We start from the raw sequence: 10,387 nt of genomic DNA on the forward strand, positions 1-10,387 counted from the left end.
AGGCATCCGTGCAAACACTTAAAGGCCAGAGGCTTGCTCTCCTGGTTTTCTTTCTCCCACAGTGGAAGGGAAGGGAGACTGAGATATGCGGGCCGCTGGGCCGAGGGGCGTGATTAGCCTGAAATGATTGGCTGGCTGTCATCAGGAGAGCGAGCCGATGGGTCCATTATCCTGTGCAGATAGTGTGCATAGCAATCCGGACCTGGGAAAGAAGGGGCATCCTCTTCCCCACAGTTCAGAATAGAAATGAGATTTGTATGATTCCTACCTCCCCATGTGGCCGCATTTTGATTTTGGTGCCCATGGGTTCTTCCTTTGTGAAGAAGAGGGGTATTGTGCAACCGGCACTTTCAAAAACTTGTTTTAAGGGGTTCCCAATGTGGCTCAATGGGTTAAGAACCTGACTAGCATCCATGAGGATGCGGGTTCCAGCCCTGGCCTCACTCAGTGGGTTAAAGATCCAGCGTTGCAGCTCTGATTCGACGCTTAGCCTGGTAACTTCCATATGCCACAGGTGCAGCCCTAAAAAGGAAAAAAAAAAATTAAAATAAAAAAACTGTTTTATAATGGAGAACAGTGATCTGGCTGAGGGATGGTTCTTCACCATATTGCAGAAAGGGGAACCTTCGCCATAATTCCCCAATGCTGTCTTGGAGAGGGCTCTGGGCCAGGCTGCTGCTCTGCCATTTACTAGCTGAGGGACCACGAGGTAATCCTGAGCCTCTCCAGCCCCAGAGATCAATTGGGGTAATTGTTTGGATTCAATTAAATGTGCATGGAAGCTCTTAACCCAGCGTGTAGCTCATGGTAGGGAGGGCTCTAGGTGTTAGGTGGAGAAAGGAGTTAAATCTAAGCATGATTAGTCCTGCTTCCAGAAAAACCTGTTTCCAAGCAATGACTCTGTATTTTAAATTCAAGGGTAGTGACTCGGTGCCAGGTGGTGCCTCCCTCTGGGGACCTCATGGTATGTGAGAGGCTGAAGCTTTCGTCCATGTCGTATGTGGGTGACAGTGGGAGGGAGGAATGGAGAAACCACGGCAGAGGGGAGCAAAGTGTTATTAACGTCTGCGGCCACGCGATAGATGATGAAAGCATCAGGGTTTCCACATCTGAGAGAACTTTCTGAGTTTACTCGGAAAAAATATTTCCGGGCCTAATTCCACCTTTTGGTTTATGCCCATGGTTCCCATAGAGTTCTTTTCTTTTCTTTTAATTTTTATGGCCACACCTCCAACATATGGAAGTTCCCAGGCTAGGGGGTCCAATCGGAGCTGCAGCTGAGAGCTACGCCACAGCCACCGCAACACCAGATCCAAGCCACATCTGCAACCTATGCCACAGCTTCCAGCAGTGCCAGATCCTTAACCCATGGAGCGAGGCCATAGATCAAACCCGTGTCCTCATGGACCCTAGTCAGGCTCTTAACCCCAGAGCCACAATAGGAACTCCTCCCACAGATTTCCAAGAGGTAAAATTTGATTAAAAATAAAGGAAAGAATGGTAAGGAAAAAAAATAAATGCTGCTCTTAACTGGACTCACACAGTAACAACTGATAGTCTAATGTTTCGGGTATTCAATGAGAGGTATTGAAAACTAAATAGAATAAAATAGATCCTAAAATGAGTGCTGCTCATTTTACCTTGTATTAGGTAATCAATCAAAATTAAGAATCTTTGCTTAAGAATCAAGAGCCTAATATAAGCTTGGGACTGTGCTAGACTCTCTCACCTGGACTCCTCCAATACCCCTGGAAAGTAGGTATTATGGGCAGGGCCGGGGAGGCACCAGCTGCCAAGCAGGGAGGAAGCCGAGGCCGAAGCTTGAGGGAGGCCCCGGCCCCTCTGCGCCTGTGTCTGGCAGAGCCGGTGTGAGACGAAGAGACAATCCTTTCCGGCTGCCCGGATAATCAAGAGTTTTGGCCGGACCTTTGAGCACAGTGAGAAGCCAGACGAAAAGCACAGGCTATGGTGCTGAAATGGATGAATAAGGAACTTAGTGATTTGGCCCATGACCCCCAGAACAACGTTCTGCAGGTCCAGTTGGGGATGATATGTTTCATTGGTAAGCCACAATTATGGGACCTAATGACAGCCCATCTCAAGGTGGTGTATTCTTTTTGACAATTCATTTTCCTACAGACTACCCCTTCAAACCACCTAAGGCTGCATTTACAACAAGAATTTATCATCCAAATATTAACAGTAGTGGCAGCATTTGTCTCAATATTCTAAGATCATGGTGGTCTCCTGCTTTAACTATTTCTAAAGTTCTTTTATCCATCTGTTCACTGCGATGCGATCCAAACCCAGATGACCCCCTAGTGCCGGAGACTGCACGGATCTATAAAACAGACAGAGGTAAGTTCAACAGAATATCTCGAGAATGGACTCAGAAGTATGCTATGTGATGCTACCTCAAAGTCAGAATAACCTGCATTATAGCTGGAATAAACTTTAAATTACTGTTGAAGGAAAGGAATAAAGGAAGAAAGGAAGGAAGGAAGGAAGGAAGGAAGGAAGGAAGGAAGGAAGGAAGGAAGGAAGGAAGGAAGGAAGGAAGGAAGGAAGGAAGGAAGGAAGGAAGAAAGAGAAAGAAAGAAAGGTATTATGTTGCCCCTGTTAGAGACAGAGAAACTCAGAGAGGTTGTTAACAAGGTCAGACCGAAAATCCAGGTTTATCAGACCCTGACTTCATTCTCTGTCTAGAAATATTTCACCTTTCCAACCCCTAAAGAACAATCATGTAGGACATCTAGGGAACTGAGGTAGAATTTTAACAAACAGCTCGAAGGCTTGTACTAATGCAAGTCAAAGCGCCAATCTGTGAGATGAAGAGAACTTTTCTTTCTTTTTTTTTTTTTTGTCTTTTTGGCATTTCTTGGGCCACTCTCATGGCATATGGAGGTTCCCAGGCTAGGGGTCGAATCGGAGCTATAGCCACCAGCCTACGCCAGAGCCACAGCAAAGCGGGATCTGAGCCACGTCTGTGACCTACACCACAGCTCACAGCAACGCCGGATCCTTAACCCACTGAGCAAGGGCAGGGACCGAACCCGCAACCTCATGGTTCCTAGTTGGATTCATTAACCACTGCGCCACGACAGGAGCTCCGAGAACTTTTCTTTCAATCATGCAGGTCAGCATCACCACATGGGGTTGGATGTGGACATCTGAACCCAGCATGAAGCTCTGGGCCCAAACGTCCTGCGTAAAACCCTGAACGTCTGACTTGAAGGCACTGGCTGTCATCATCAGTGTCTCTCTCAGCCCTGCTTATCCAGGGGGCAGACTGAAAGCAGGCAAGGACTCGGAACCTACCAACACTTCCTTTGGCTTGCTCTTCCCGAAAGCTCCCTGCTTTCACACCATATCCTATTCTAATTATCTCCCTCCCTGTCTGAATGATTTCCATTTATTTCAAGAATATTTCTATTAACCCTCTATCCACTGAAGATCTTTTTCATCCTAGTGCCTTCCAGAATCTTTTTCCTTGAACGGCACCCTGCTTTCCTCTGCCTTCAGCTCCAACCAGCCCCGGGGAATGCTTCACAAACAAGACTTCACCAGCCAGCACCTCTGTTTGGAATCCTGTCCTCCTCCTCCTCCACTTTTTATTTTACTTATTTTATTTATTTTTAAATTTTTTTAATTTTTTTTTTTTGGTCTTTTTAGGGCTGCACCTATGGAAGTTCCCAGGCTAGGGGTCAAATCGGAGCTATAGCCACCGGCCTACGCCACAGTCACAGCAATGCAGGATCCAAACTGAGTCTGCAACCTACACCACAGCTCACAGCAATGCCGGATCTTTAACCCACTGAGTGAGGCCAGGGGTCAAACCTGCATCCTCATGGAAGCTAGTCAGATTCGTTCCTGCTGAGCCATGATGGGAACTCCCTTCCTCTGTTTTTTTAAAGTGCACTCAGGCTGATGCTTACCATGCAGGTTTAGGGAGCCAGCAGAACAATGACCTCAACACCACCCAAAGCTAGCACCAGTAGTCCCACTGTGTACCAGTGAGGAACTTGACCCTTGAGAGGTAGCTCGTCCAGGGTCATATAGTTCATAGAAGTCTGAGCTGGGGATTAAACAATGATCAAACCTGTGATCTTCTAACTATGCTGAGAGTAGAGAAATAATGTCTGCCAAGTACTTAGTACCACGGAGAGACTCAGTACCTGTTAGTGGTTCTAACAAGGAGATTCCCAGGAAAACCCATCCAAAATATGTGTTCTGGGGATAGAAATACAAGGTCAGAGGTGAAACAAAAATCTTTGGAGGGGGGGGGGTTGTCAGGCTTTAGAAAAAAAAGAAAAGATCTGGCCAGCTCTGTGAGTTTAAGAAAGTTACCAAACTAGTCAATATTTACTTATTGCCTGGCTCTGTCCACAAGGATAGAAATCCCCATCCGACAGGCATTCTTTCTGTTCTTTTCTTTTCGCCCAGAACATAGCCTAGCTCAGACTTGGTATTTAATAAATATTCATTGCCCCATGCAGATTTCTTTTCTGCCACTTTTCCTCCAAGGTAATTATGTCAACTGTATCCAGTTTACTGTCCTTTTCCTACATTGCACCCTACTCCGTCTTCAATCAGGCAGACATCATCGTCTCCCCCATCAAGAGTTTCTGGTCTCTTACGATTTTATTAACGGAGGGACTTATGTGATTATCCAGCCACATATCTGGTGAGGTGCATAGTTATAATAATTAAAATATCAATAACATCCAAACTTTACAGGAACCACGTAAAAGCTAAACAGGTTACTCTCAGCCCAGAAATCCCCATTTTAGAGATGACACAATTAAGGTTTAGAAAGCATAAGAACTTGCCTGAGGTTGCGCAGGGCAGAGCAGGAAATTGTACCCAAAACGGATTGATTCAAGAGTCCTAGTTCTGCCCTTAGACCAAGAGCTTGACAGACTTGGGGTGAAAATGTAAATCTTTTATACGGAATACAATGCTTTTTCTAAGACCTCGCCTTGAATCCTATGTCATGCTCTAATCCACAGAATGAGATTGCAGAATTTCATACGCTTCCCCTGGCTCTGAGACCAAAGGCATTTTGCCTCTTCATGAAGTGTATGGGCAGAGGAAGTGCCTGTAAAGTAGCTGACTGCTTGTATGCAAGCTGAGCTGAAAACCTGGGACTGGACTGTTCACAGGCAGAGCACGTGACAGGGGACGGTCCTTTGTGGCTGGCGGGAGCACGGTGGCAGCTGCAGTGATTCCGGAGGAGGAGTTGGGGGTCATAGCCTTCTTTTCAATTAGTTCATTCCAGGCCTGCCATCTCATGGTACCATTGCAGTTCAGACAAACGGTGCCTGTTTGTGGGCAGGATGCTAGAGCATTCACACCAGCCACTCTCATCAGCTGTTCTGGGTGAGGCCAGAGGATAACAACCCCCAGGCATCCTGTACTGCGACACGGCCTCTGGATGAGCCACTGGACAGCTGGCGTGGGCTGAGTCAAATTCGGGGGCAGGCAGGAAACTCTCTGAACCCACTATGAATGTCCCCACAGTTCCAATCTAAGGAAGAGATGTCAGCTTCTCAGATCTCCCTTTCAGAGGAAATGGTGTTATGAGGCACGGCTTAGGATCCCATTTCAGCTTCTGAAACAGAGGCCAAGATAAGAGTGACGTTAACAAGGCCGCCTGTTCCTCTCTTATCCGAGAGTTCATCCAGAGCAGTCCAGGGCTGTGTAGGGCTCCACAGTGTCAGGGTACCAGGTACCTTACATCTGGTACTTTGGCATCATCAGTGTGCAAATCCTTTTTACTCATGGTCCAAGATGGCTGCTCCAGCACCCTCTGTCGTGTTTAAATTCCAGCCAGCAGAAGTGGAGAGGAGGGAAAGTTGAAGGGGAGAGCATGTCTGTTTCTTTTAAAGCCTCTACAAAGAAGCAGCACCCAGACCTCTGCTCCCTTATCATGGGGCAGAACTTAATCAAGCAGCCAAACTAGCCACGGGAATCCAGAAAACGGAGTCTTTGTTTAAAACTTGCTTTTTGGAGCTCACCCTTGGCATTTGGAAGTTCTTGGGTTACAGGTCTAAATGAGCTGCAGGGGCCAGCCTACGCCACAGCCATGGCAGCACCGGATCCGAGCCACAGCTGTGACCAGTGCCATATTTTGCAGCATTGCTGGATCCCTAACTCACTGAGGCCTGGGATCAAACCTGCATCCTCATGGACCTTGTAACAAGTTCCTAACCCACCAAACCACAATGGGAACTCCTAGAAAACGGAGTCTTTTAGCTAGAAGCCACACAATGGGATAAATCTTAGAAATTCTATTACCAAAGAAGGGGTAAAGCATTGGGAGTTCCTGTCGTGGCACAGTGGTTAACGAATCCAACTAGGAACCATGAGGTTGCGGGGTTCAATCCCTGGCCTTGCTCAGTGGGTTAAGGATCCGGCGTTGCCCTGAGCTGTGGTGTAGGTTGCAGACTCGGCTCGGATCCCGAGTTGCTGTGGCTGTGGTGTAGGCCGGTGGCTATAGCTTCGATTCAACCCCTAGCCTTGGAACCTCCATAGGCCTCAAGAGCGGCCCTAGAAAAGGCAAAAAGACAAAAAAAAAAGAAGAAGAAGAAGAAGGGTAAAGCAGATATTGGAGGAAACTAGCATTCTCTGATAAAAACTTCCCTTTTTACCAAGCAAATATTTATGCATACTTTTCTGCCCAGGCATTGAACACCCTCCCATCATTCTCAAGAAAAACAACCTGAAATTGCACCTAGTTCCTGCATACAGCTCAAATCTAGTAACACTGGGTATCATACAGCTCTCTCCATTCGATGTGTCATGAATGTCCACAGTGGGAGCTGTCTAAAAGTCATTGTTCCCATAGCAACATGGTTGAGTGAAGTCAGGGCAACAGCAATGAAAATTCCCATTCAAAAAAGGAATGAATGAAAACCGTAGCAGCTACTTGTCCATAGCAATTTTCACATCCTGCTGGGCAGTGAAACACATTTCTTGGATAGGATATGTGGCAGCTTCTGCTTTTCTTGGTGAAATACCCTGTCCATTATCCTCCATGACCTCAGATGAAAGAAAGGGTTACTGGAGAGCGTTTCTCTCTTGAGAGCTGCACACGCTTGCTGTCTAGTTCCTAGTGGCTCATATAAGAAAGTATGGGGTTACTGTGGGGGGCTGTATAATCACAGACTTTTGCAGATCAGGCTTGCAATTTCTTTGGAAATAGTATTTCCTCAAAAACTTAAAGATGCATTTGCTTCCAGACATTCGTTAAGTGTAAGTGACTACAACCAAATGTCTCACCTTGACCTATTTTTGTGTGTATATAAACTCTGGTGTTTATTTATTGGTCTCTCTGCTCTGCCCAATTGTCTCTTCCCTCCTCTTTATGGTGATTACTTTAAGGCCTCAGGTGGGAAAACAGTGCCGATAATTGTATTTTGCAGCAGAGCTGGCTTCCATTGTCTGGCCAATAGCACTTAGAGAGACCCTTGAGAAGGGCTTGGGGCCACTGTGCCATCTATTTCTCCCTCCACTTGAGTTGTCTTTTTGGTCGCCCTTCAAATAGCAAAAGAAATATTCAACACACACCAACATCTTGAGTTTTTCCAACTTGTTCTCCTGGAGTCAGGTGCTCTGGTGGCTTGAGGCTTGTCAGGTTGCAGGTTTTACCCAGTGCTTTCTCGGGTCACTTTCTGAACTTCAGTGTCTATGTCTTTGCCACCTACTGCCAACTGCAAAGTAAATGCCTCCTACTTTACATTTTATTGTGGCTGCATGTCTATACCCGAAGTTCTAAGCTAGCAGGGATATCAGTTCAGCTGCTCAAGCAAGAGTTAAAATAACAGCATATTAAAGGAGTTTATATCTCTTTCTGGGACAGAGTGCACTTATCCGGCCCAGGGCTGCTCTAGCAGAACTGTTAGGGACCCAGGCGCCTCTGTCTCATTGCTTCCCATCTTCAGTGGGTTGTTCCCACCTTGTGGTCTGATGTGGCTCTTCCAGGTGCAGCTGTTTTCCAACCACCAGAAAGTGAGAAGGCCATGGAGGGATCATGTTCTTTGTTAGGGGTAGATTATGAAATTCACACGGTTCCCTTTTTGCTCACACTGCAGTGAACCAAGAATAAGCTGTGCGGCCACTGATAGCTTATGAGGCTAGAAAATGAGTCTGGTGTGAAATAAGCATGTATTCTAGGGTTCTGTTACTAGAAGAATAGGAAAAAGGACAGGGAGAAGCTGTAGTTTCTGGCATCAGCCTGGACAGGCTTTTCTCGGAACTGGCCCCTGAAATTGGATAAAGTTTAAAACAGCTTTTGACTCAACTATCCAGCTATGTGCCCAGAAGCTGAGAAAAGGAGGGGAGGGGGTCAGCGCAGGATGGAATTGGTGGATTCAGTATTTGCAATTCAGTCTTTTTCTCTTCATGAAAGTAGTTTGGAAATGAGTCTGAGTTGAACTCCTCACAGAGAAAGCTCAAAATCCCCAGCCAAAACAAGACAAAAATCTCTCAGAAACACATTGATTCCCCAACTCTAACAAATCTTGAAGGTAGAGATGTCAATTCCGGGATAGTGACAGGCTGAAGGTAGACGCAGTGTGTTAAAAAAAAAAAAAAAAAAAAAAAAAAAAAAAAAAAAAAAAAAAAAAAAAAACAGCAGGGGACAGGGTAAATTCCGCTTCAATAAAAGTGAGCGTATCTTTATCAGAGTTGACAGAGATCATTAAAAAGTGAAAGCAGGAACCCGATATATTGATGACACCTCTAGAACTTGATCTAACAACTACAGGCTGTATTCAGGGGAGTATGTTTTTTCCTGTCTCACACAGTGGCATCCAATCTCATATAAGTTTTTATTTGTTCAAAGTGATAGATAAGCCTCCTAAAGTATGGTTTAAATCAATATTCTATTCCCCAAGTTAACTGAAACTGTGGGTTTGTTTAATGAATAGATATACATGTCACTTTATAAACACAGAGCTATAGCAAAAAGAGAGAGAGAGAAGAATGTACCCTTACGTGGCAGGATATACTTGATTGGGTTTCTAATTTTGAAATAGTCCATGAACATATCCCATATTGCCAAAGAAAATATCTTATGTTGTCTTTTGGCAGTTTGGTTTATCAGAAATAGGAGACTGATGTTCAAGAGAAAATGATGCAGGTAACAACAATAGCATATATATAATACATATAATATAGCATATGTATAATATATGCTTTGAAACTCAGCTGATTCTTTTAATACTGCTAATAGGTAGTCTTATTTTTTTCCATTTACAAATTTTTAAGAAGAAAATGGCACAGAGATGGTAAGTAACTTGCCCAAGGTCGCATAGCTGCTAAGTGGTCGAACCAGGCTTCAGATAAGTTAAGCAAGAGATCTTGAACACATTACCACCCTACAGGGAGAATCCGGGTCCTAGCAGAACTTAGTGCTTAGTTATTCGGATTGGTTGCTGATTAGAATAAATTAGGAAACATTTAGGGCTTCCAAGTGCTGGATACTGCAAAGAGTCTTTGACCCCTGGTGAGTCCACTGTGTCCATCCTCCCACACCTTTCCAAATTCTTCTGTCCTAAAACTGCACCTTGGTAGAAAACAATAACCTTCAAGTGAATCACCGTAAGGCAATGCCAAACCCTAATGCTGTCCAAATACTTCGTTTCTTCAAACTCCTCAAATACAGTTATGAGTGACTGCCGAGCATGGCTACCAGTTATTCCCTGAGACATTGTTGGCACTGTAACAAATTGACTTGAAGTGTTTTGATGTGTGCCCTTGGGGTGGGGGTGAGAGGAAAACACTAAATAACTTCCAGGAAAGGTCCTATTGTTGTTTTCTTTGTCCTTTTTTGTCTTTTTAGGGCTGCACCCACTGCATATGCAGGTTCCTAGGCTTGGGATAGGTTCCCAGGCTAGGGGTTGAATCAGAGCTACAATTGCTGCCTACACCACAGCAACAGCAATCCCAGATCTGAGTTGCTGAGTCTGCAACCTACACCATAGCTCACGGCAATGCTGGATCCTTAACCCACTGAGCGAGGCCAGGGATCAAATCCTCATCCTCATGGATACTAGTCTTGTTCGTTACCACTGAGCCACAACAGGAACTCCTGGTAAAAGCATTTCTTGAGTGTCGGTAAGCCTTCATTCCTCTTCCTCCCCATCTCCCACCATGACTCAGTCTCTGCCTTACCTGCCTGCTCTGTGCCTGGGAAAGCTGACTTCTGTGTATGACATGACTTGGCTTGTAAGCTCAATGGCTTCTCCTTGGGTTTGGCCAATGGGATGCCCAAGCAGGAGAGTAGAGGGAAGAAGACAAGTGAGGTCACATGTAAATGCTCCTTGTTCCATCCGTTCTTGCTCAGGTGAAGTTCTAGTAGTAGCTGCATCTCCGACAACAGCGT

At 45.4% G+C, this 10,387-nt stretch overlaps 1 protein-coding gene across 1 annotated transcript; it reads left to right on the plus strand.

Annotated features, from left to right (window-relative positions):
• The first annotated feature begins 2,024 nt into the window (after window positions 1–2,024).
• Window positions 2,025–2,408, plus strand: LOC125135631 (ubiquitin-conjugating enzyme E2 D3-like). The gene has a single exon (XM_047795932.1). The coding sequence runs from the start codon at window positions 2,076–2,078 to the stop codon at window positions 2,406–2,408; it is 333 nt and encodes a 110-aa protein (XP_047651888.1). The 5' UTR covers window positions 2,025–2,075.
• Window positions 2,409–10,387: the final 7,979 nt, after the last annotated feature.

The sequence above is a fragment of the Phacochoerus africanus genome, chromosome 9, assembly GCF_016906955.1.
Source record: "Phacochoerus africanus isolate WHEZ1 chromosome 9, ROS_Pafr_v1, whole genome shotgun sequence".
NCBI classification, from domain to species: domain Eukaryota; kingdom Metazoa; phylum Chordata; class Mammalia; order Artiodactyla; family Suidae; genus Phacochoerus; species Phacochoerus africanus.